The 27317-nt window shown below is 43.1% G+C and overlaps 1 protein-coding gene across 6 annotated transcripts in view; it reads right to left on the bottom strand.

Moving 5' to 3' along the window:
* trak2 (trafficking protein, kinesin binding 2) overlaps window positions 1-27317 on the bottom strand; it is a 175014-nt gene that overhangs the window by 60602 nt on the left and 87095 nt on the right. For all 6 annotated transcript variants that reach the window (XR_011356409.1, XM_069934116.1, XM_069934117.1 and 3 more), the window contains 3 exons: window positions 18791-18867; window positions 17601-17717; window positions 3395-3604 (listed from right to left, as the gene is read on the bottom strand). Coding sequence is in view for 5 of the 6 variants with exons in the window: in XM_069934116.1 (XP_069790217.1) it covers window positions 3395-3604; window positions 17601-17717; window positions 18791-18867 (404 nt within the window). In the remaining variant the exon portion in view is untranslated. The remainder of the gene's footprint in view (window positions 1-3394; window positions 3605-17600; window positions 17718-18790; window positions 18868-27317) is intronic.

Raw genomic sequence — 27317 nt, forward strand, 5'->3', positions numbered from 1 at the left:
AATTCTTCTTTTTATTTCATTAAATTCTTGTAATTTCCATTCTTTTACTGATTCCATATATTCTTTAAAAAATATATATATCCATTGTCCTGCCTTTCCCTTCTTCTTCCATTTCTCTATGTTCTTCTTCTTCTTCTTCCTCTGGGTTGGCCATCTGTTGTTTCCTTGTTTTCTTTTTGCTCTCTTCTTTCTTGTTCTCATTGTTTTCTGTGTTCTCTTCCTGTTGCTGTGTTGCAGCTGTCACTCTCAGCTGTGGAGATCGACTCCTCAGCTGTTCACCCCTCCTGTCAGTGTGTTTTTTTTCATGCGCGGTTGCGCACTTTTACTCGGCTCCGCGAGCCATTTTTGTAGTCCCGAGCTCGGGACTTCCACCGACCTTAGGGAGCGGGCTTCTCTCTCCGCGGCGGGCCTCCTCAGACAGGTAAGGCCTTCACCTTCTTCTTCCGACGTTCTTTCTTCTTCTCTTCTTCCCGTTCCTTTCGACTTTTCTCTCTTTGCTGCCATTTTCTTCTCACCTTTACTTTTACTTTGTTTTAATTTTTATTCTTGTACCTTTGTGTTTTGTGTGTTTTTTTTCAACTTTTCTGGAGAGGGCTGGAGTTCCCTGACCGGCCACTACTCCATCACGTGACTCCTCTCTCCATTGAAAGTAAAGACAATTACGTTTACTTGGAGAAACACCTATGTACACAAGAAAGCTATATGTTTTCAGCTGGGCAGACAACCCAAAAACATTTGCTCGTAAACTTTTGGAGAAGTTGGAACTTCAAACATTCAGAGAGAGACACCTGCATAATCTGCATAAATAAACAGGAGGCCATCTACCATGCTTTTGGAGAAATTAAACCAAAACCAGCAGTGATGTCATGTCATGTGATTACGACAGCAGGTAGGCATCTTTAAATTGCACCAGTTTCATCTGAAGTCAGAGATGCAGTAACCTTCAATAAGAGAGGTACTGTTGTGTGTTCTCCCTTTGACAAGAAAGAGACAAAGAATTAACGTGCCTTTAGGAAAAGTCGGCCACTTGGCTGCTTCTCTTGGTCAAGAGAGAGCAGTGCCACTAATAATCATTTTTCATGGTTTCTTCATTTAAACCTTGCCTGGGATTACGAAATCATCATTTGAAATACAAGTTCCGAAACCTCCATGCAAGAGAGGGAGATTTGTGGAAAAAAATCATTCGTATGAAGAAAATTTTCTTTGAAAGTAAATCTACATGAATTCATGAGTTTGAGAACTTTTGAACAGCAGTTTTAAAGACACTAAGTTTCAACACAAAAGATTTCTGAGATTGAACTTTAAAATCATCTCTTTAAATTATGCATGAACTATGAAGGTTTTGGATTTTCCATGTACATTTGCGCAGAGTGGGATTAAGTAAGATTTTATATTATTAAGAGCTATTAATAAAAATTATTGTTCTCTGGGATATCACCATTGTCTTGGTGAATTTCTATTGCTGCTGGTCTTGGTTGTAACACCACTCATGGTGGTGCCACAAAACATAACGAAGGACGCTCCGAATGTGAAGGAGCTTTGCCTCCAATGGGACTGTGGGATGGGCACCCTGACCAACATTGTCATGAGCAAATGGTATCTGGTTTCAGTCCAGCTTGAAAGCAGCAACAGTGATGCCCTGAAGGCACTTCGGTCATCCTGTAATCATAGGTGTAAGAGCTAATGAGGTGTGCAAAGGAAAAGTGGAGGTACCCTGTACAGTACATTAGGATGGTGAAGTGTGCACTGTAGTCTCAAAAACTGAGTTTGCTTGGAGTAAGAACCGATATTTATCTCAATATAGAGTGATGAAACAAATGATCTGGTTAATACCTCCAGGCTTGAAGGACTATGCACAATTTGTCTGTCACCTTTCTTATGACAGTGAATAGTTTAAAAATTAACATACTCCTTCAGGCTTGCTGCTAAAAAATTCACCAACTCCGACAACCTAAAGGGAGATGAGCATTGTTGAACCATTTTAACTGCCCTCGACTGTAGATTGGGTGACGGCTTTGCCAAACAACTGGCTCTGTCCAATTGTCAACCATTTCAATTCCTCTCATCATTCCTACATGGCTCTCCGTGACCTCATCCATTAGTCAGGGTGAGGCCAAATATAAACAAAGAATAACTCATCATATTCCACCTGAGCGGATTTAAATCCAACAGCATGAACATCAATTTATGTCCATTTTAGGTTACCACCACCGCCCCCACCCCCCCCACAAACATCTATCCTATTCCATTGCTTCCATCTCTTTACCTACTTTTCTCACTAACCTAAACCACCCACTCCCCCAACTTCCTCCACACTCCAGGGGCCTCTCTCTCTCTTTGCCTTCCACCTCTACTACCTTTTGTCCATTACCCTATCACCTCCACCTCTCTTTGGTGTTTTTTCCCCTTGACATTATTGCTTCCCATTTTAATCTCGAGTCATCATTTCTACCCATGATGCCATCCGAGTGCCTTTAGCTTTTCTTTATTTGCTCTGCAGTCTAAATCTTTTACAGTTTTCCCTTCACACAAGTGCAAGGGACTTGAAAGTAAATGGGAAAGATGGTGCTGGAGTTGGGTGCACCGTCAAAGCAAACATTAACAGATAAAAGGGGTTTGGAGCACGAGTTGTGTGCCAATTATCGTTTGCAGTGGGGTCTATGAATGGAATTAGCAGAGAGACCATTGATGGAGGTTTGCACAGAGTCAGGGCAGGCATTGATGAATTGCAGAGCTGCAATCAACGAAGACGCAGAGTGCTGGTGGTTCAGTTGTAATAATGGTCATTAAGCAAGGTTTGCAATGTTGTGGGGTGTGGGTTGTCTTAGTACCTTGGTAATGGGACTTGAAAGAGAACATGCATGCAAATACATTTTTAAATGAAGCTATGCAAGTAGTATCCTTGAATCAGAAAAATTATCTTTAAATAATCTTATTTGTGAAAAGGCTACACCATGTACATCAAAAGGGCTGAGAATATCCAAGAAGAACAACACAGATGAGTTTATCCCAGCATTGCTCTTATCTAGCATTTCATGGTGTGCAGTATTATCAAGCAAATGTCCAACACAGGAGACACACAAGGAATCCAAGCAAGTTTGAGGCAGATGAGTTACTTTGTGGCCCAGAATCAAGGTTATTCTCCACTTAAATACTTAAGACGCAGTTGTAAATTACAAAATTATTCAGTCAAAAAAATGGCAGCTAGTAATTTGAAATGTTTAAATGACTCAAAGGAGAGGCCATTTAGCCGACCGATCTGTGCTCCACGCACACCTCTTCCCACTCTACTCTATCCTCATCATCATGTCTTTCAAACATAGTGCATAACAAGTGAACCTTAGGAGTGACTTGTATCCAACTTTCAATCCACACTTAATCTGTTATGACATACCTCAGAACGGAGAGAGAGATTTTCATCCTCTAGTTCCCGCAGTTTACTATGCAGTGCATCCAACTGCATCAAACTGTGTGACCAATGGAAGGACTCATTACGTCGCAGAGGCGTGGAGCAGCTGGAGTCGGACTCACTCTCCTCAGAAGCATTGGCCACAATTCGCAGGAGGTCATCTTTTTTAGACAGCTCATGCTGCAGTTGGTTTACCTATTAGAAAGAAGATGGACTGAATGAAGCGTACCTTGAAAAACATGGAATTCAGATGAACAAGCTGAGCAATGTGCAAGGAGCAACAAAACAACCAAGTTCTTTTCTAATTATCATTCCTCAACCAATTTCTAATCATTGGGTTGCCTTTGTGGGATATTGTGTGAAATTTGATGAGTTTCTAATATTATAACAATTATAATATTATAATATTATAACTGCAATAGCTTTTATTTGTTGATATTGGTCTTGGGATATCCTAGAGAACTTGCAAGCTGCGGGAACTTTAGCTATGTTTTGCATTCCCCATTCTCCATTTGATCTTTCTTTTAAGCAACCACTTTGATTTAATCAGCACTTTTAGAACTCCTCATTCCTTTATTCGACATCTATTCTTTTAACTACATCTCTTTGAGGAATTTTATGTTGTACAGTTACTAAAAAAAAATAAAAGTGCATTCAAGCAATTAATGTGGCATTGTAGCGGCGGATACACTGCTCCTGCAATAACCACGCAACCAGACGGGTTGAGTTCAGTGAGCAGACTAGTTTAGTGCAGGCTGCTGGGCTGCACTTATACGCCCAGCCCGGACCTGGCTGAGAACCGTGCTGGAGGGCGCTGACATCATCTGAGCGTCACGTGGTTCCCCAAGTGTGGGTTTCTGAGCCCCGAGCTGGAAGAAATGGAAACCCCCCGACGGCGCCATTTTGGCCGGCTGCCCCACTGCATGGCTTTCAAGCGGGGCCAGTTCGGTGAGCCGCCACATAGCCCCCCCCCCCCCCCAGAACCAGCGCCAATGTCCTTTTATGCCGGGCGGTCTCGTTTCTTGGGCTGGGTAATGACGACAGGCTCGATGGGATCAAGGTGCACTGACTTCAGCCTGTCCATGGTAAACAGCTCATGCCTGCCGCCCAAGTCCAGCGTGAGTGTCGAGCTGGAATGCTGTATAACCCTTTGATCGGTCGCTGCAGAGGTGCCGCAGTCGGACCCCACCGAATGAAAATGAACTCCGCGAAAAGCAGCTTGCCAGGAACATGAGTCGGGCGGGTGCCATGCCTGGGTGGCGGTGGGGGTTTGAAGGAGTCCAAGCGTGCCCTGAAGTGAGGAAGTAGTTCATGTGGCAACCGCTGGGGATTGTGAGATGCATTGGTGAACTCACCAGGTAGTGCCACCATCCGAACCGTAGATGCCTGCAGATCTTCCTTGGGAGTGGAGCGGATGCCCAGGAGCACCCAAGGCAGTTTGTCCGTCTAGTCGGGACCCGTGAGGCGGGCCATGAGCGCCGACTTAAGGTGGCGGTGCAGACACTCGATCAGTCCATTGGCCTGCGGGTGGAGCGCAGATGTGAACTGGGCGCCCCGATCACTGGTGAGGTGAGCCGGTACACTGAACCGGGCGACCCAACCATGCAACAGGGCTTGGGAGCAGGAGTCAGTGGAGGCATCTGGCATCGGGATCACCTCGGGCCAGCAAGTGGTGTGGTCCACCACCGTAAACAGGTAACAGTTGCCCCGGGAAATGGCCTGATGATGTACATGTGAATGTGGCTGAACCATTCCCGGACGTGCTCGAACTCCTGTACGGGTGCCCTGGTGTGTCTGTGCACCTTGGATGTCTGGCAATGGGTGCATGTTCTGACCCAGCCTGCGATCTGCTTCCGCAGCCCATGCCACCATCCGAACCGTAGACCTGATGGACGGATGTGAAACGTCGTAGATGTGATGGAAGACCTGCCTGCAACACTGCTGTGGAACCACTGGCCGCGGGGTGCCCAAGGAGATATCGCACAGGATGGTGCCTTCGCTGCTCGGAGTCGGGAGGTCTCGGAACCGCAGGCCAGTGATGGCGGTCTGGAAGGCCCTCGTCTCCTCATCAGCTTCCTGGTCCCGGGCGAGCTGGTCGAAGTCGAGGCTGGGTGTCAACGTGCAAATGGCCGGTTGTGAGAGTACATTGGCAACCACATTGTTCTTCCCCGCCTTGTGCCGAATGTCAGTGGTAAACTCCAACAAGAAGGAGAGGTGATGCTGCTGGTGGGCCGACCAGAGATCCTTTGCCATCGCGAGTGCCTGGGTGAGGGGTTTGTGATCGATGAAGATGGTAAAAGTCCTCCCCTCCATAAAATAGCGGAAATGACGCACCATCAGGTAGATACCCAATAATTTGCGGTCGAAGGCACTATACTTGCATTCTGGTGGGCGGAGCAGGCGGCTGTAGAATGCCAGCAGCTTCCAATGTCCATTCACCTGCTGTTCCAGGACGGCACCGACGGCTGTGGCAGAGGCATCGACAGAGAGAGCCATATGCAGGTTGGTGTGTGGGTGGGCGAGCATGGCAGGCTTCGCGATGGCATCCTTGGTGGCCTTGAATGCAGTGCAGGCTTCTGGGTTCCAAGCGAGCGTCTTGTGCTTGGCTGCGATGAGGGCGAACAGCAGCAGCTCCCGGGATGAAGTGGTTGTAAAAGTTGACCATACCCGTGAACTCCTGTAGCCCCTTGAGGCTGTTCGGGCGTGGGAACTCCCTGATGGCGGTAACCTTTGCAGCGGCAGGCGTGGCTCCTTCGGCTATAATGTTATGGCCCAGGAACTACATGGACTCCTTCCCAAACTGGCACTTGGCCGGGTTGATGGTAAGGCTGAAGTTGGCCAGCCGGGAGAAAAGGGCATGTAGGTGGGCCATGTGTTGCGCCCGGTCCTTGCTGGCGACAAGGATGTCGTCCAAATAAATAAAGATGAAATCCAAGTCCCTGCCCACCGAGTCCATGAGGCGCTGGAAGATCTGAGCAGCGTTCTAGAGCCTGAACAGCATGCGCAGGAATTCGAACAGGCCAAAGGGAGTGATGATGGCCATCTTGGGTATGTCCTCAGGGTGCACCGGGATCTGGTAATATCCGCGCATCAAGTGAACCTTGGAGGAGACCCTCGCACCGTGCAGGTTGGCCGTAAAGTCCTGGATGTGAGGGATGGGGTAACGGTCAGGAACGGTTGCTTCGTTGAGCCATTGATAGTCTCCGCAGGGACGCCAGCCACCGGAGGCTTTCGGGACCAGGTGTAGCGGCAAGGCCCACAGGGTGTCGGACTGCTGAGTGATCCCCAGCTCCAACAGATCCGAAAACTCCTCCTTCGCTACCTGGAACTTGTCAGGCGGGAGCTGGCATGCCTTGGCGTGAACCGGCGGGCCCTGGGTGGGGATGTGGTGGAACACCCCATGGCGCGGCGAGGCAGCAGAGAATTGTGGCTTGAGGAGTGTCGGGATCTCGTCCAGGATCTGCTGGAACTCATCTCTGGGCATGCTGATCATGGCCATCTGCTGTTGCTCCGAGCGGGAGGTGTCGAGGTGAACAGCCTGGAAGGTACGGGTGTCCACCAGGCGCCTACTTCGAATGTCCACCAGAAGCCTATGTGCGAGGAGGAAGTCTGCACCCAGGATGGCAATCGGGAGGAACGAGACGGTGAACCTCCACATGAAATTCTGTTGGCCGATCTGGAAGTGGACTGTCTTGTCTCCATACGTCCTGATTGCTGTTGCATTGGCCGCACGAAGGGGAGGTCTTCGAGGTCGGTTCCTGGATTCGATGGTCGTGGCCAGTATGATGCTGATCTGGGCTCCAGTGTCAATGAGAAACTGCCAGCTGCTGACTGAGTCCCGCAGGTAGAGAAGGCTGTGTCCTTGGCCAGCCGCCGCAGCCATTAACAGCGGCCAGCCTGGTCGTTTCCCTGGAATTAGCAGGGCTGACAACACTTCCGAGCCTTGGCTCCCCAGCACTGGTGGTAGAAGCAGAGGCCTGAAGCTGATTCTGTGGCCTTGGTTATGCTCTTGGGGGCCCCTGCAGGGGCTGGGTGCTCTACCGCAGCGCTAGGGGCGGGCTTGGCGTGGTCGTGCCTCGTGACCTGCTGGACCACTGAGCCTTCCGAGAATCGTGCGAGCTGTAGTGCTTGGGCCTTCTGGACGACCTTCCTCGAGTCAGTGAAGCTCTCCTGAACCATCAGTGGGCAGATGTCCTCGGGCATATGTTCGAGGGAGAAGCGCTCAGAAAATGGGCAGTTGGTGTGCTCACCCATGAGCGTGAGCATCTCGTCCAGCAGTTCCATTGGGGACCTGTCCCCCAGGGCGTCGAGGTGCAGCACCCGAGCAGCACGCTAGTGTCTGGATAGTCCGAGGGACCCAGTAAGCACTCGCTTGATGGTCTCGTACTTGTCCTCAGCGGGTGGGTGCTGAACAAGGTGCAGCATGCCTCTGGTGGTGGCCTGGTCCAGGGCAGTGGCTACATGGTAGAATTTGGTCGTGTCGGACAAAATCTGGCGGAGGTGAAACTGGGCCTCTGCGTGGACGAACCAGGTCTCCAGCTCCTGAACCCAGAATTCAGGCAGTTTCACGGCTATAGCGCTGATCCCAGGCTCGCTCATGATGGGTTCAAAGACGTTTGAACCAATCGGGATCACCAATTGTAGTGGCGGCTACACTGCTCCTGCAATAACACACGCAACCAGACGGGTTGAGCTCAGTGAGCAGACTAGTTTAGTGCAGGCTGCTGGGCTGCACTTATACGCCCAGCCCGGACCTGGCTGAGAACCGTGCTGGAGGGCGCTGATGTCATCTGGGCATCACGTGGTTCCCCAAGTGTGGGTTTCTGAGCCCCGAGCTGGAAGAAATGGAAACCCCCCGACGGCGCCATTTTGGCCGGCTGCCCCGCCGCATGGCTTTCAAGCGGGGCCAGTTCACCTGCCTTGTGTTGATGCCACAGCATCAACATTGTGGCTTGAAAATAAAAAGCTATAATTTAATATAATTGTGTTTTAACTTCTACTTGCTTTCATTTAACATGATAAAATAGGTGGTTAGTGGTTCTGATGGATATAAGATTTCCTGAAAGCATTTGATAAGGTGGCACATCAAATGTCATTGTGAAGGTGGTGATATATGGGCATGGACAGAAAGTTAGCTTTTAAGATAAACAATGCTAACAGGAAATAATGGATCTTTTCTAGCTGATCATTTATATAAATTATTTTGATGAAGGCACCCTTGCTAACTTTGTTGAGGACGCTTGGATGGGTAAAAGTAGTAAATTGCAAAGACTCAAGGCAATTACAAAGCGATATGGAGAGGTTAAAAGACTGGGAAAAGATCTGACAAAAGGATTGTGTGTGAAAATAAGTGAGATTTTCCTACCAACCTGAATAAAAAAAATGGCAAAGCACTGAGATGCAGATGAATCTTGTATATTTATGCATGATTCACAAAAGGCATTGCAAATATTCAATTCTCCTTGTGACAAATGACAAAAGGTTATCATTGACCATTTATGAGATTAAATATCAGAGAGGGTGTATTTGATTTACATGGGGTATTGGTCAGTCGACATCAGAGGACTCGATACTGCAGTGGTTTCATTTTTAAAGAACAGACATCCACGTGTAGAAACAAAAACCACAGTTGCTGGAACCTTAAGTGAATGATGAGCTGCTGGAGGAGCTGAGCAGGTCAGGCAGCATTCATGAGTAGACAGTCAATGTTTTGGGTCTGGACCTTTTATTGAGACCAAATTAAAAAGGGAGAAGGCGATATGATATATAGGAAAGAGGAAAGAATTCCCTTTCAAGGACAGTTGAAGCAGACAGTTTGAAAATAGTTAAGGCCAAGATGGATAAATATTTGATAGACAAGGGAATTAAAGGTTACTGTGATGTTATTAAATGGCAGGGCAGGTTTAAGGGGCTGAGTGGCCTATTCCTGTTTTTAACCTACATGTTTGTTTCACCAGATATTTTACAGCAGTATTTTGATAGAATATTTGGCATTAAGCCACAAAAAGATAAATTAGGGAAGATAACCAAAAGCCAGACCTTAAAGTTTGGTCCAGTAGTTTTAAGACTTTCTCTTTCTACTTGCATACCACTTTAAGTAATCCCTATGCCATTGGTGCTCTGTGATTAGTAAGGGATTACTTAAGGTGGTATGTGAGTGGGGGAAAATGAAAGGTTGAGAACCACTGCTCCAGACCCAAGTATTACTCAATTATGCTCGAGAAAAACTGTCATTAGCCCATTTCCTTTGGAGTTATGAAACCATGCACATAACAACTCAAGTAGCACAATTAAAGCAGTGGTTTTCAAACATTTTCTTTCCAATGTTACAAGACCAAACCAGCAACCACAAAGAAGGCATACCACACAGGGGTAAAGATGAACAATTACTTTATTAAAAAAAATTCACCTTCAAACTTTAATTCAAAATCCCCCCTTTTATAATAATGCCCACTGGTTACTATGCAAATTTCTATAACAGTGTAAAACTAATAAATTCCCCAGCCTAAATGTAACATACGTAATTAAAGCCCACCAACCAGCCGACAGAAAAACTTTGACACAAAACAAACGCAAAACACACAACACTCACAAAACTTCGATCTCAACCGAAGCAAAGATCATAAAGAAAATTCAGTTTGTTTAGTAAACTAAACCCAAAAGTTCGTTGAGAGAGAGAGAGAGAGAGAGAGAGAGAGAGAGAGAGAGAGAGAGAGAGAGAGAGAGAGAGAGAGAGAGAGCGCACAAAATTCAAAGTTATCTTATGTTGCTTGCAGAGAGAGGAACAATGGCTTGGTCCGGATCCTTCTGGCTGCCTTTGGAATGTTCATCCTTTTTGAAATCCCAACATTCTAAACTGTCCTCCAGACCATGACTCATGCTCTGGGCCTTCTTCAACTCCGCAGCACCCCCAGTGGTGGTTTATCATCCAAGTCCAGAATTTTTTAGATCATTTTCTGCACATGCTCAGTCTGTCTCCCACTCTCTCACCTTCACCTTGGCTCTCTAAGGCAAACTGTCACTTTTTAACATAAAACTGCACAACACATAGGTCAATATACAACACAGAACTCTGTAACACCTCCCCTGCTTAAAAGAATTTTGGTAATTTTTAACAATTAATGGAAATATTACATAAATAAAATAAAACAAACACTCCATTTTTTTAGAAGTATGTGATTAGATTCATATCTACCCAGATTAACATCTTGACAAACAATCTGTTATTACATTATCCATCTCCTTTATGTGTGTCATAATTAAATCATACTTTTGTAATAGTAAGCTCCAATTCAATAACTGTCTGTTCTTATTTTTCATTTTAGACAGAAAAATTAATGGATTATGATCAGTATATATTATTAATGGTTTTTGAGCAGTACAAATATACATATCAAAATGTTGCAATGCTAAAACAAGTGCTAATAACTCCTTCTCAATGGTTGAATAATTTCGTTGATGGTCGTTAAACTTTTCGAGAAGTACGAAATAGGATATTCTACTCCATCACCATCCTTCTGTAACAGCACAGCATCAACCGCTTCGTCACTGGCGTCCACGGCTAAAGAGAATGGCTTTTCAAAATTGACATAAGTACAGGCTGATGGCATAAAATAGCCTTTAATTTCAGAAACGCTTCTTGGCATGCATCTGACCAGATAAATTTTTATTTCTTTCCAAGTAGTTTTGTTAATTGGAGTGCAATTTCTGCAAAGTTTTTACAAAATCTATGATAGTAGCCAATCATACCTATAAATCTCCGAAGATCTTTCTTATTACCGGGGATAGGGAACAGAGTGATAGCCAATACTTTTGCTGCAACCGGTGCCACCTGTCCCTGTCCTACCACATAACCCAGATAAATTACAGTAGCATGTCCAAACTCACTCTTGTGCAAATTCACTGTGAGGTGTGCTTCCATCAGTCTCTGAAATAACTGCTCTAATTCAAGCACGTGTTCTTCCCATGTCTCCGTACTAATTACTAAATCATCGATATAGGCTCCTGTGTGCTCTAAACCCTGAATTATTGCATTAATCATTCTCTGAAATGTGCCAGGTGCATTTTTCATCCCAAAAGGCATAACATTATACTCAGACAATCCCAAAGATGTAACAAATGCAGAAATCTCCTGTCTTTCTCTGTCAAAGGAACACACCAGTATCCTTTTAAGAGATCAATCTTTGTAAGAAACTTAGCCTTCCCCTCCTTATCTATACAATCATCTATTCTGGGAATAGGGAATGCATCAGTCTTTGTCACCATGTTTACCTTTCAATAATCTGTACAAAACCTAATTGAGCCATCTGGCTTAGACACCAGAACACAGGATGAACTCCAATTTGAACTTGATTTTCAGATGATGTCATTTTTGAGCATATGATCCAACAATCTGCTCTTTTCTTGATTAACTCAGTAAGGATGCTGCTTAATAGGCTTAGCATCACCGACCTCCACATCATGACAAGCCACAGTAGTTCTTCTTGGAATATCTGGGAATATATCCTCAACTTTCATAAGTAATGTCTTCATTTCATCCCCTTCTGATTTAGTCAAATGCATTAACTTGGTGACTCGCCAAGGCAAATAGCGCCTTTGGAAGACTACACAAAAGAGTCTGGAAAAACAACCAACTGAAAAACCTCACAAAGATAAGCGTATACAGAGCCGTTGTCATACCCACACTCCTGTTCGGCTCCGAATCATGGGTCCTCTACCGGCACCACCTACGGCTCCTAGAACGCTTCCACCAGCGTTGTCTCCGCTCCATCCTCAACATCCATTGGAGCGCTCACACCCCTAACGTCGAGGTACTCGAGATGGCAGAGGTCGACAGCATCGAGTCCACGCTGCTGAAGATCCAGCTGCGCTGGATGGGTCACGTCTCCAGAATGGAAGACCATCGCCTTCCCAAGATCGTATTATATGGCGAGCTCTCCACTGGCCACCGTGACAGAGGTGCACCAAAGAAAAGGTACAAGGACTGCCTAAAGAAATCTCTTGGTGCCTGCCACATTGACCACCGCCAGTGGGCTGATAACGCCTCAAACCGTGCATCTTGGCGCCTCACAGTTTGGCGGGCAGCAGCCTCCTTTGAAGAAGACCGCAGAGCCCACCTCACTGACAAAAGGCAAAGGAGGAAAAACCCAACACCCAACCCCAACCAACCAATTTTCCCTTGCAACCGCTGCAATCGTGTCTGCCTGTCCCGCATCGGACTGGTCAGCCACAAACGAGCCTGCAGCTGACGTGGACTTTTTACCCCCTCCATAAATCTTCGTCCGCGAAGCCAAGCCAAAGAAGTTTTGTAAAACTATGGAATATTCCAGCCTGGGGCTTATCACTTTCTGTGCTCCATGACCTTCCACAAAACTTATCTTCTCCTTACTTTCCTCTATAACTAACACCTTGGTTGGAATCCTAGTCTCCTCCTCAGTCATTTTCTCAAAGTAAGGTTTAAGCATATTCACGTGACAGACCTATGTCTTTCTTCGACGATCAGGCATCTCAATGACATAAATGACCTGGTTAATTTTTGATTTCACCTTATATGGTCCTGAAAACTGAGCTCTCAAAGGGTTTGAGTGCATGGAAACAAAACCAATACTTTGTCGCCAGTTTTAATGTCCCTAGTTTTTGCTTTATGATCATACCGAATTTTCATTTTTCCCTGAGCAGTTTTTAAATTTTTCCTTGCCGTCTCTCAAGCCTGATGTAATCTGCTTTTAAAATTGAAAACAAAATCCAGCAGATTTGATTGTATATCATTATGTATCCATTGTTTCTTCAACAATAGTAATGGACCCCTGACTTCATGACCAAACACCAACTCAAATGGACTAAAGCCAAGAGACTCCTGAGTTGCTTCTTTAACAGCAAACAATAACAAATGGATTCCTTCATCCCAATCCTATTATTTCCACACAATAAGCCCTCATCATATTTTTCCACAATTAAATGGAACCTTTCCAAGGCCCTTTGACTTTCAGGATGATAGGAAGACAACACAATTTGATGGTCTCCCAATTCATACACCACCTGCTGAAATATTCCAGACATAAAATTACTCCCTTGGTCCGACTGAGTTTCCCTTGGTAGGCCAAACAGTGTGAAAATTTTAGCATAGCCTTCACAATCATCTTCAGTTTAATGTTCCTCCAGGGGAATAGTGTCTGGAAATTTTGAAGCTGTGCACATGAGTGTTAATAAATATTCATTTCCCGCTTTGGTTTTTGGCAATGGGCCAACACAATCCACTATCACTTTTGAGAAGGGCTCCCCAAAAGCAGGGATGGGTTGTGAAGGTGCCACTGGTGGTCCTTATTTAAGCTTGCCCACCAGTTGACAAGTGTGACAGGTTCTACAAAAGTTCACAACATCCTTTCTTAATTTTGGCCAATAAAACAGTTTCCTTATCTTTTCTACCATCTTCTTCACTCCAAGATGACCTCCTAAAGGTGTACTATAAACCAACTTTAATATTTCATACCTGTAAGTTTTTGGAATTACAATTTGTCTTACTACCGCTCAGTTTTCACTGGCAGGTATCACTTGTGGTCTCCACTTTCTCATCAATATTCCATCTTGAACAAAGTAAACTACTGGCACAGTTTCAGTTTCCTGGTTAGACAGAACCTTATCTCTTATTCCAGAAAGATCAGGATCATGCTTTTGTCTGGCTATTAATTCTTCTCTTGACAACAGCAAAGCTGGATCCTTAGGTTTGTCCTCAATGCTTGCCTCCACCTCAGGATCATCACAGACTTTCTCTACTACCTTTTTTCTAGACATGGCTCTAGTAATGGCACACGTAGGATAGATTTTCAAATTCTTTTTGGACTTATAAACCAATGGTTTACTTGTGAGTTTCACCGCAGGTATGACTTTACCCTCTGCTAAATCATTTCCTAACAAAAGAGAAACTCCATCCACCGGCAGACTTGATCTTATCCCTATCGTAACCAGGCCATTAACCAAGTCTGATTTCATTACTATTCTATGCAAAGATATAGGATCTGCCTCACCTCCAATGCCTTTAATTAAATTCACATCTCCAGTATCGGGCTCCTCACCAAAATTCAAAACGTTGCTTAATACAAGTGATTGGGCTGCTCCAGTATCCCACAGGATTTTAACTGGCACTTGATTGGATCCTTCTTTAACCGAAATGAAACCTTCAGTCATGAATGGTTAAAACTATCCCTAACTTTCTCACTCTGAACACAGGCAGTTGGTACCACCCCTTTCTCTTTCTTCCTTTTCAGTACAGGATAATTTGTTATTATGTGCTAAGGCTTCTTACAGTAGGGGCAAATAACACTCGAAAAAATTTTCCTCACCCATTTCTCTTCCTCTCTTCCTTTAACCTCACATCTAGATTTTCTTTCTACTCTACTTGGATTATCAGCAGTATTCCTTTGAAAGGTTTCCCTGGTGTCCACTTAGATGTGGGCTAAAGCATATTCCTCTGCAAATTTAGCCAATTCTTGCCAAGTTTTTATATTTTTCTCTGCCAAGTACACTTGAATATCATCAGGAACACAATTTTTAATCTCAATCAGAACGATTTCCCTCAATAAATCAAAGTTATTTTCTACTTTCATTCCAGCACACCACCGATCAAAACACACAACCTCCCTATAAGCATAATCCAGGTAAGATTGGGTTGCTGCTTTTTTTAAACTCCTGAACTTTTGTCTATAAGCCCCTGGAACTAGTTCATAAGATCGGAGTATAGCCTGTTTTACAAATTCATAATCAGCTGCTTGTTGTACAGTGAAACACAAGTACACCTGTTGGGCTTTCCCTTTAAGAACACTTTGCAGCAGGAGTGACCACTGGTCTGGTGGCCATTTTAAATTTATAACTACTTTCTCAAAATGCTGAAACTACTGGTCTATTTCAGCTTCCTCAAATGGAGGAACTAACCTCACTTCTCTACTGACCAGAAACCTCTCCTCCTGACCAGCACGTGTGTTTTGGGCTTCTCCCTCTCCTTGGGTTAGGGTCTATTTTAATTTAGCTAGTTCTAGGTCATGTTTCCATTCTTTCTCTCTCTCCTCCCTTGCGGCTACTCTTTCCTCCATTTCTGCCTGCCTTACTGCTTCCCATTCAGCTTTCCTTTCTGCCTCTCTTTTTTCCTCTCTCTCTTCCCTTTCTGCCTGCCTTACTGCTTCCCGTTCGGCTTTCTTTCTGTCTCTCTCTTTTCCTCTAACTCTAGTTTTCTCAAAGCCAACTTTACTTTTCCTTTGGAAACTGTTCTAATGCAGCTTCTTCAAATAATCCCTTTCCTACATAGTGCTTAACAATCTTTTGGGCAATTTCTTTTTTTTTCATTCCGGTTCTTACTGTAAGAAGTTTTAACTTGCCAACGATAACCATCAGTTCTGACTTTTTAGCCATTTTTAAATTAACCACTGAAGTGTTAGTTATGAACTGGTCAATATTCATAGTTGCTGGTTTTTCTGCTGGTGATTTATACACTCACCGTTTATTTTTAATTTCAAGCTGGAGGTTGAGTCAAACTCAGATGACTGATAACTAAGCACAAGTCAATCGCCCCTAAAGCATCCAAATTGGTTTGATCCCAGATGATTTCGCCAAATTATGTTACAAGATCAAATCAACAACCACAAAGAAGACATATCACATAGGGGTAAAGATGAACAATTACTTTGATAACAAAAAATTCACCTTCAAACTTTAATTCAAAATCCCCCCTTTTATAATAATGCCCACTGGTTACTATGCAAATCTCTATAACAGTGTAAAACTAATAAATTCCCCAGCCTAAATATAACATATGTAATTAAAGTCTAAGTTATATTTCCAACCAGCCCACAGAAAAACTTTGACACAAAACACACAACACTCACAAAACTTCGATCTCAACCGAAGCAAAGATCATAAACAAAATTCAGTTTGTTTGGTAAACTGAAGCCAAAAAAGATCTTTGTGTGAGAGAGAGAGAGAGAGAGAGAGAGAGAGAGAGAGAGAGAGAGAGAGAGAGAGAGAGAGAAAGAGAGCACAAAATTCGAAGTTGTCTTGTGTTGCTGGAGAGAGAGGAACAATGGCTTGGTCCAGATCCTTCTGGCTGCCTTTGAAATGTTCATCCTTTTTGAAATTCCAACATTCTAAACTGTCCTCCAGACCATGACTCATGCTCTGGGCCTTCTTCCACTCCACAGCACCCCCAGTGGTGGTTTATCGTCCAAGTCCAGAAATTATTAGATCATTTTCTACACATGCTCAGTCCGTCTCCCACTCTCAATAGTCCACCTTCACCTTGGCTCTCTAAGGCAAACTGTCACTTTTTAAACATAAAACCACTCAACACATAGGCCAATACACCACACAGAACTCTGTAACACCAATTACATACCATCTGAAGTAATCTATTATTAATCACAGAGCACCTATGGCAAAGGGATTACTTCAGGTGATATATGAGTGGAAAGAAAAAGTTTGAAAACACTGTTAGGCAGACACAGAGTCTGAGCAGATGCACAGAAATAGTGAGGGCAAGGAATAACAGGGCTTAGAGGCTTTACAGCCAAGGCATAGCAAAAGTTAGTTGATAAGAAAATGATAATGCACAAGAGGCAAAAATTAGAGAAGAGGTCTTGGTGAATTGTAAGAATGATGAACGGAAGCAGGAAAACATGCTAAGATTTGAACACTTGGCACGAGAATTTTAAGAATTGTTGGTCTGGGTCAGCGAGCACAGGAGTCGGTGGGAGGGGGGAGGAGAAATCAGACTTGTTTTTTTTTAAGTCAAGAGCTAAGAAAATACTACGAGCGCATTGAGTATAGTTATGTAAGCCAAAACATTGGTTAAGGATTGTGACCAGCTATTTGGTTCTCTCTGCTACAACTCGATATGAATTCCATGTTTTCCCCTGCTCTGCAAGCCTCCCCAATATTAATTTTGGAAAGAGCTAACAAGCTAATCATATCGTTTCGTAAACCATCTATCAAATGCCAGATGGCAATTCCACACAGAATGTGAATTTGAAAATATGACAGTCATTGGTTAGATTTGGGTATGATTTCAGATCAACCTATCACAATTTTCAGCAATCTCAAAACAGCCATAGGCATTGATGGAGAACTGGAGCCACTTAGAGGTGAAATAAAAATGGATGGCAGCCTTCTTTTGCTAAAAGTAAACCAGTTGAAAAAGTCAACTCACTTGATCGTATGTCTGGGCCAACTGTTCTTCCAAGACCTCATTTCTCTCAGACAGTACTCTGTTCCGCTGTAGTAAAGACTGTCCTATCCGAGCTGCCAATTCCAAATCGTGATCTCGCTGCCAAAAAACAATGTCTATAATTACAAAAAACTCAATGATTTGGGGTTGTTTCTTGAGCACAATATACTTATATGGCAAAATTGCAGGTCATTACAGTCAAACAACATTACAATTTCCTCTGGGGCAAGAAATGTGCAGATCATTTTACTATTTCCTCAGTCTGGCTTTGTGGAGAAAAAAAGTCAGTGTTGCTCTTTTTACAGCAGAGGTAAGGAGATGCTCATCTGGACAATCCAAAGTGGAAACCTACAAGTTGCTTGTGATCCTTTGAATAAATGGTCCCATATGTATTATGGGTCAGCCCAAGAGCAACAACATACCAAATAGGAGTAATTTAAGATTGTTTCCAAAATAAATTGGTTTGTGTAAATCAGGAAGAATTGTCTTCATTGAAGAGGGTGAATGACCAGGTTGATTTTTATATTTTCAGCAAAATTTTTAAAAAAAGAGAGAATGTTTGGTGCTCAATAAGTTGTAAAGATCTGGACTGCACTGAGTGAAATGGTAATGGATACAAATTCTACATAAAGCTTTAAAAGAAAATTGAGTATATACAGCATGGTTAGCGAGGTGATTAGCACAAATGATCTAGAATTTGAATCCCATGCGGTCTGTAAGGAGTTTGTACGTTCTCCCTGTGTCTGAGTGGATTTTCCCTGGGGGCTCTGGTTCCCTCCCACCATTCAAATCATACCAGGGATGTAGGTTAATTGGGCAGCTCAGACTTGTGGGCCGAAATGGCATGTTACCATGATGGATGTCGAATTTAAAAAAAAAACATTTGCAGGACTATAAAAAATTGAGTAAATAGGATGAATTGCTGGCTTAATAAAAACAATGCCACAGATGTGAATGATGTTTTGTCCTGAATGATTTTATTTGTGAACATTTCATATAATCTTCAATTCTTTTCTGTGAAATATTAAATTGGAAGCAGTTCATGCATAGAAATATAACTTCAAAACATCAGAACTTTGCTGGCTTGCCAGATGTTATCAGTGATTACTGATTTTTATTCTTTTTTTTAAAAACTGATTTGAATGGAAGTTAGGAAAATTTAAATTGCTTACCTCAGCCAGCAGGTGTGTGACCATGTCGATGTCATTGTAGGTCTTAGTCATCTGATCTACCCTTTCAGAACTGAGAACTGGGGTAAAGACAGGAATGAATGAAAATAAATCAATCAAAACCCATTATATCTGTAACATTCAATTTTATTTAACATGAAACTGTTTCAAAAGTGAAGGTCTCCATGATGTTACGTTTGTACCAAAACCAAAACGCCAGAACTACACTGATTAAGCACTTAACATTGGAATCTCCTGGATAATATCATCCTACTTTTGAAAACACCCTCTCATTTACATTATTTTCTACATTTTTTAGTCATTAAAAAAAAATCAAAGTTGTAGCTAGCTGCTACAAGCTATGGCTCTGAGCCTATAGTGCAGGAGAGGTTATAGCTGCATGCAGGCTAGTTCAGAAAGAATGACACAAACTACAAATGAATGTAGTTAACACTGAGTTTTATTGGGCTCACAGCCCTGCTTTTATTCTCAAGCTGAGGAGCGGGTCAAAACCCTCTCAGCACTGATTGGTGTGTTTGTGATCCGCTTTCCCTGATAGGCCAGTTAAGCTCTTCTGGTTGTGGACAATTGGAGGGCAGCACTGCGGGCCTTGTCCAGCCTGCTGGATCGTCGTGTTCGTCCTTCATTTTGTGAGGCCCCGTGGGGGAGCTGCGAAGGGCTGTCACAAAGTAATAAAATTTCCCAAGGGCAGGTTGGATGCCCCACTTTCTGACATTCATATTTGGTGTCTGCTCTAGTTGTGAGAAGAGTGCCACAAAGGTGAGCCGGGAAGTGAAGGACGCCACTAGCTATTTATTTCTACTTTCAAAAATAACACACATTTTAAATAGAGGCTGATGTTGTATTTAAGATGGGCTTGGGAAGTATTAAAGAGATCAGTATATTTTTTAAAAAAACTGCAACAAGACATTGTTTTAAAAATATAGATCAGAAACGCTCTTACAAGTAGTGAAATGTTTTAAAAATTTTAATTAAAAAAAAATTAGACAAGCAGCAAGGTCACAGGGTCTTTCAGCCCAAGAACACATGCCGTCTAGTTAACCTACAATCCCCGTACATTTTTGAATGGTGGGAAGAAACCGTAGCAACCAGAGGAAACCCAGGCAAGCACAGGGAGAACGTACAAACTCCTTACAGACAATGTTGGATTCGAACCTGAGGTCACTGACGCTGTAATAGCGCTGCACTAACAGTGCTGCCTGCCACCATTTGGAAAGAGTAATGATAAAGGGATACACATTAAATGAAGAACATGCTAAATATTCCCAAACATAGCAGAATAGGCAGATAAGTGCCATTAAATATTTAAACTGGTTATAGATAACCTGTTGGTCTGTTTGCTGAAGAACCTTTCTCACTGTACTAAGGTCATTTGTGATAAATAGTCTTTAATTTATAATGTCTGCTACCTTATTGCTTCCCCTCAAACTCAAGCTTTTGATCATGCATCCAAACATGCAACTCTTTTCAGAATTTGTTCTCGTGAGATGGCTTAGTTTTCATGCATCAAAAAGTTCTACGTGTATGCAAGTTGCTTATGTTGCTGTTCAAGTGATACAAACATTGCTTCTGCCTTTTTACATTATTCCATCATCATTAATTGAAAGTGGGGAAAGGGGAAGAGTCAGAATAACTCTTTTTGCAAAGAACGTTTAGGCTAGATCAGTTCTATTCATTTGGAATTTAGACCCATAGAACAAAAGAATATGACAGCACAGAAACAAGACACTTCAACCCTTTGTGTGCCAACCCATTTTTTTTTGCCTAGTCCCACTGATCTGCACTCTGTCCATCGGCCTCCATACCTTTCCCATCCATGTACCTGTCCAAATTCCTTTTTAAAGTTAAAATTAAGCCCATATTCACCACTTCATTTGGTAGCTTGTTCCACACTCCCACCACTCACTGTGTGAAGAAGTTCCCCCTAAACTTTTCCCCCTTTCCCCTTGATCTCTGGTTTGACCTCACCAACCCTCAGTGGAAAAAATGCCTATCTACATTTACTCTATCTATCCTCCTTATAATTTTAAATACCTCTATCATATCTCCCTTCATCCATCTACTCTCCAGGGAATAAACTCCTAACCTGTTAAACATTTCCCTGCAACCCAGCTCCTATCCCTAATCATTTCCTGGCTATCTAAATAATTGTATATCCAATTTCTCAGTACACCTTCCAATCATTTACCTACTACTGGTGTCAGGCTTACCAGCCTATAATTTCCAGCATTACTTTTGGAGCCTTGTTTTTAAAACAACAGAACAATGTGAGCTACCCTCCAATCCTCCGGCACCACACCTGTGGCTAGGAAATTTTAAATATTTCTGCCAGAATCCATGCAATTTCTAAACTAGCCTCCCTCAAGGTGTGAGGTATTATCTTGTCAGGCCCTGGGGATCTGCTGTAAGACAGCAAGCACTTTCTCCTCTTTAATCTGTATAGGTTCATTGGCATCACTGTTTGTTTTCCTTACTTCCCATGACCCTGTGTCAGATTCCTGAGAGAATACTGATTGAAAAAAAGTAATTTAAGACCTCTCCCATTTCTTTTGGCTCCATACAAAGTCAGCCACTCTGATCTTCAAGGGGACTAATTTTGTCCCTTACTATCCTTTTACTCCAAATATATCTTAGAAACCCTTAGGGTTTTCCTTCACATTGTCTGCCAAAGCAACCTCATGACTTCTTTTAGCCTTCCTGATTTCTTTCTTGAAGTTTTTCTTACATTTTTTTAATGCCCCTCTAGTACCTCATTTGTTCCAGCTTTGCTTATACCTGCTATACACATCTCTCTTCTTCCTATACCAGATCCTAAATATCCCTCGAAAACTAAAGTTCCCTAATCCTGTGAACCTTACCTTTAATCCTGACAGGAACATACAAACTCTGTACTCTCAAAATTTCACCTTTGAAAGTCTTCCACTTACTTCGCATATGCTTGCCTGAAATCAACTTACCCCAATCCATGCATCCTAGATCCTTTCTCATTTATTCAAAATTAGCCTTTCTCCAATTTAGAATCTCAACCCGAGGCCAAGACCTGTCCTTCACCATAATTAACTTGAAAGTAATGGCATTATGATCACTGAACCCAAAATGTTATCCTACACAAAGTTCTGTCACCTGTCCTGTCTCATTCCCTCATAGGAGATCCAGTATTATGCTCTCTCTAGTTGGTACCTCTACATATTGATTTAGAAAACTTTCCTGAACACATTTGACAAACTCCATGCATCCAGCCCTTTTACAGTATGGGAGTCCCAGTCAATATGTGGCAAGTTATCTCTCTGTAGATTTGCTCCTCCAATTCTCGTTGACTGTTGGGTCATACCTTTCTCATTGCTCAGCTCCACCCATACAGCTTCAGTAGATGAGCACTCTGGTCTGTCCTGCCTGATCACAGCTGTGATATTTTCCCTGACGAGCAATGCCCTTTCATACCTCCACTCTATTGCTTCTAAAGCAACAGAAGCCCAGAACATTGAGCTGCCATTCGTGCCCCTCCTGCAGCCAAGTTTCATTAATGGCCATAATGTCATAATTCCACATGCCAATCCAGCTCTAACCTCATCTGCCTTTCCTACAATACTCCTTGTATTGAAATAGATGAACCTGAGAACATTCCCACCACATTCAACCTGTTGACTTCAAATGGTGCATGCAATTTTCACATCATCTTTTCCCTTCTCCACTCCTGTATCTGCTCTGGCACTCTGGTTCCCAACCCCCACAAATCTAGATTAAAGCCCCCTGGAGCAGCACAAGCAAACCTTCTCTCAAGAAGGTCCTGTTGGAATAGATCCCACCTTCCCTGAATGGAAGCCCAATGATCCAGAAACCTGAAGCCTCCCTCTTGCACCATGTCTTAAACTGCATTATCTTCCTATTTCTAACCTCACTAGCACATGGCATGGGTAGCAATCCTGAGATCACAACCCTGGAGGTCCTGTCCTTCAACCTCATGCCCAACTCCTTGAACTCTCCTTGCAGGTCTCCTTATTTTTTCTACCCACGTCATTAGTCCCTATATAAACCACGAGATCTGACTGCTCACTCTTCCTCCTGACAATGCTGTGAACTCAATCTGAGATATCTCGGACTCTGGCACCAGGGAAGCAACATACCATACAGGATATTCAATCTCTTCCACAGAACCTCTTATCTGTCTCCCTAACTATGGAATCCCCATCATTACAGCTTGCCTCTTCTCCTCCCTTCTTAGTCACAGGACCAGACTCAATGCCAGAGACCTGATCACTATGGCTTATCCCTAGTAGGTTGCCCCCCCAACAGTATCCAAAATGGTATACTTGTTATTGAGAGCAATGGTTACAGTAGTGCCTTGCACTGGCTGTCTGTTCCATTTCCCTCTCCTATCACCCATCCAGCCTCTTCCTTTCCCCTAGGTGCGATAGTGTTCCTGTAACTCCTGTCTATAACCCCCTCTGCCTCCCGAATGATCCTAAGTTCATCTAACTCCAGCTCCAATTCCTTCACTCAGCTTGTCAGGAGCTGCAGCTGGATGCACTTCTCGTGGATGAAGTCGACAAGGATACTTCAGTCTTCCCTGATGATCCACATTCTGCAAGGGGAACATTCCCCTGCTTTGGCTGCCATTCCGACTGTTTATGACTAGAGGAACAAAATATATGACATATAAAACCTCCCCTTACCTGTGCCTACCAGCTGACTCCTTTTGGTTCTTTGAAAAGGGTGGCCCTTTCTTACTTCAACTCTTACTATCCTTCATCTATTACATGTTCTTGCTGAATCCTGTTGAGCCTAAGCCTTACCACTCTGACTCAGCCCATGCTGACAATGACCACACCGCTACACAGTCAATTTGATAGTCAGACTCAGCTTCTTTCTCCAATTTGTGTTGGGTTCTACTCTGTTATCAAACCAGGATGTTTTTTTGTACTTTAATCAGAACACCCTCCAAACATCATACCTGTACAATTATTTTTCCAGCATTAATTTCTCATCAATAGTCTAATGGCATGTGTCACCAATACAAATTAAAGCCCAAGTAAAAGTTCATTATTGCATTATTTTGCTCCCAACAGAAAACAAGTCATAATCACAAGCCAATCCTGGCTTCAAGGAGGACTAAAAAAATCAGGAAAAATTAAGATAAACAGACACTGGTCTGATAAAATAAATATCCAAGAATGAGCAGTGCGGTTAGTGCTGTAGTTAGCGCAACGCTGTTACAGCGCCAGCGGTTGGGCCGGGGTTCGAATCCTATCCTATCTATAAGGAGTTTGTACGTTCTTCTAATTTCTCCATTCTAGGTGCGCCAGTTTCCTCCCACCATTCAAAACATTGGGGTTGTAGGTCAATTGGGTGGCACGGGCTCGTGAGCTGAAAGGGTCTGTACCGTGCTGTGTGTCTAAAAAAAATGGAGCACAGACGAATTCCAAAGCATAAAGATACCTCTGTTCATAATTTCTTTTAAAACCTCAAAACCGATTTTAGTAAAGAAATGTTAAGCCTGCTAACACTAAAATGAAAATAATTTTGTATATCCATGTATTTAAACAAAGAAACTAACAAAAAATAGCAGGCAAGAGTATATATGCAGTACATAAAATAGTTGAAGAATCTCTGCAGGTCACACAGCATCCATAGAAAACAAAAGGCAGTCAACATTTCAGGGCTGAGCCCTTCTTCAGGAGTACCAAAAAACCAAGCAGACGTCCAAATAAAAAGGAGGAGGAGGGAAAGAGAAAGGGGGAGGAGCACAGGCTAACAGGTGGAAGGGAAAAGAAAATAAAGCTGAGGAATGATGGAGAAGGCAGCAGAAAGATAGCTCTCGGGTGAGAGAAAGGGGTTGAGGAGCTGGAGGAAAGGAGACAGAGAGGTCGGGAAAGCGAGAGATCAGGAGAGGGCATTATCAGAAATTGAAGATCAATATTAATGCTATCTGATTAGAAACTGCCAAGACAAACACAAGGTCCAATATTTGCAATTTTTGGGTGGCCTCAACCTAGAGTACATGAAGCCATGAACAGACATGTCAGTGTGGCAATGTTGTGTGGAATTGATGTGATTGGCCACTGTGAGGTCCTTGCTGTTGCAGTGGACCGAGCAAAGGTGCTCAAGAAAGCAATCTCACACTCTGCTTCCAGTCTTCCCAATGCATCAGAAGCACTGGATGCAGTAAATGACCCCTACAGATTCACAAGTGAAGTGTTGCTTCACTGAGAAGGTCTGTTTGGAAAGTAAAACAGTAATACAGGGATGAATACTGTACATCAACCAGTGGAAAAAAATTACTTTGAGTGTGATAATCACCAACATGAGGGGGTGGTGATTTTAGAGGATAGAGCAAAGGTGCTCAACCAAGCATTTGTCTGCAAGATTAAAGGCCTGATTTAATAAAACTATAGGTATTTTTCAAATATGCAGATTTACACTGATAGCTAACAACTTTTAACATTTATCGGTAACTACTGTATTATAGTTATGGCTTGGTGGAAGTTTCAATTACTTTGAGGAAAACTGCAAGATATTGGGAGCACTGAGAAATGTTGTTCCTTTGTGAAGAAAGTTGAAGGAGAGAGAATGGTTAAGGGGTGGTAAATCAGAGAAAGAAAAACAGTAATACAGGGATGAATACCGTACATCAACCAGTGGAAAAAAATTACATTGAGTGTGATAATCATATCCAGGGTACCTTAACCATCAGTGATACACTTTTTTTTCTGTGAAATTAACAAGATTAAAGAGAAAAGACACAAAATAATTATTTTCCTGATTGCAACTTGCATTTATTATCTTTTGCAATTAATTTTAGCATACAAAGAATTTGTAGAGGAACTCAACATGTCAGACAGCGTCCATTTTGGGTGTGGAGCCCAGCAAGATGAGTGGTATGGGGATTATATTATGTATATAAAGGAGGAAATAAGATGGGGGGGGGCAGAATTAAAAATACACAAGAGTAGGTAATTAAAATATGGAAACAGTGGAACCATGTTGGGCTAGTGGTTATCTAAAATTAGAAAACACTGTAAATGCTGTCAAGTTTATAGTTGCCAAGGAGGAATAAGATGTGTTAATCCTCAAGTTTAGATCTGGTCTCACCCTGATAATGGATGATGCTAAGAGCAGACACGTCATTAGCAGAATGGTTGGGGGGAGTTGAAATGATTGGCTGCAGAAAGCTCAAATATAAATCCACAGATTGTAGGTGTTCGGCGAAGTGGTCACTCAATTTAATCTCACCAATTAACAGGAAGCCACACTGGGTACACCAACTGCAGTAGATTAAGTTGGATGATGTAAAGTTCTGTCTCATCTTGAATGTTTGTTTGTGCTGTTTGGATGGAAGAGGAGGTGTAGGGACAAGTTTTATACTTTCTGTAGTTATGGCAAGAAGCACCCAAGTGGGTAGAAAGGCGGGTGGGGAGGGAAGGGTGGACCAGTGAGTCCCAGAGAGACAAGTTACACCAAGTAGAGGAGAACATTTGTTGATGGAAAATGAATGGCTTTCCATTCAAGGAAAAAAAAACAGAGGGCTCGGAGGCCTTTTTTTTGGAATATTTTATTTTATATTTATATTTCCACACAAGCTTGTACAGCCATATAGAGTGTCATACCAACAATGGCAGTTCATATTCAAATATACATATATTAATTTTCTTTATGACAATATATACAAGCCCATGTCTCTACCAACCCCCCTCCCCCAACACATAAAACGAGACTACTCACTCAAATTTCAACCAACAACAACACTAACTTTAGCACTAGATAAATAAATCATAAATAAGAGACAGGATTTGTCGCAGCTCAGTGGGCGGCCTCTGGGCTGATATTCATTCCTTACTTTCCTTGATCGGGATCAGTGTGAGGGAGAGGAAGCAACAGCAAGGAATGGGGAAACCAATTACCACCATGCGCCAATGCAGTGCACGTATGGCTGCCAGATCTTACTAAAGGTACCATATTTGTTTCTCAGGTTATGAGTTATTTTCTCCAGGGGAACGCAGCCTGCATTTCCTTGTTCCATCGTTTGATATTAAGACTAGAGTCGGACTTCCAAGTCGCCGCAATGCACTTCCTGGCCACTGCCAATGTGATTAACACAAATTGGATTTGAAATTTGGACAGCTTCATTGTAAGCCTTATGTCCATTATATATCCCAGCAGGAACAACTCTGGGTCCTGTGGGAATGGTTTAACTATGATTTTTCCCTAGGACTTGGCCTAGTTCTTCCCAAAAGGGCCTCACCTTGGCACATGACCAGGTTGTGTGCATGAACGTCCCAGTTGTCATATCACATCTGAAGCATTGGTCCGAGAGTTCTGGTTTTGACCTGTTTATTTTCTGCAGTGTTAGATACAGCTGGTGCAAGAAATTATACTGCACCAACCTGTACATTGCATTGATGACTGTGGTCATGCTGTTCTGGCATAAGTCAGACCAACATCCCTCATCAATTACAATATCCAAGTCCGAATCCCATCTTTCTCTAGATCTACAGAGGCCTGGTTTGGATCC

Source organism: Narcine bancroftii, chromosome 4 (assembly GCF_036971445.1).
Source record: "Narcine bancroftii isolate sNarBan1 chromosome 4, sNarBan1.hap1, whole genome shotgun sequence".
Classification (NCBI taxonomy): domain Eukaryota; kingdom Metazoa; phylum Chordata; class Chondrichthyes; order Torpediniformes; family Narcinidae; genus Narcine; species Narcine bancroftii.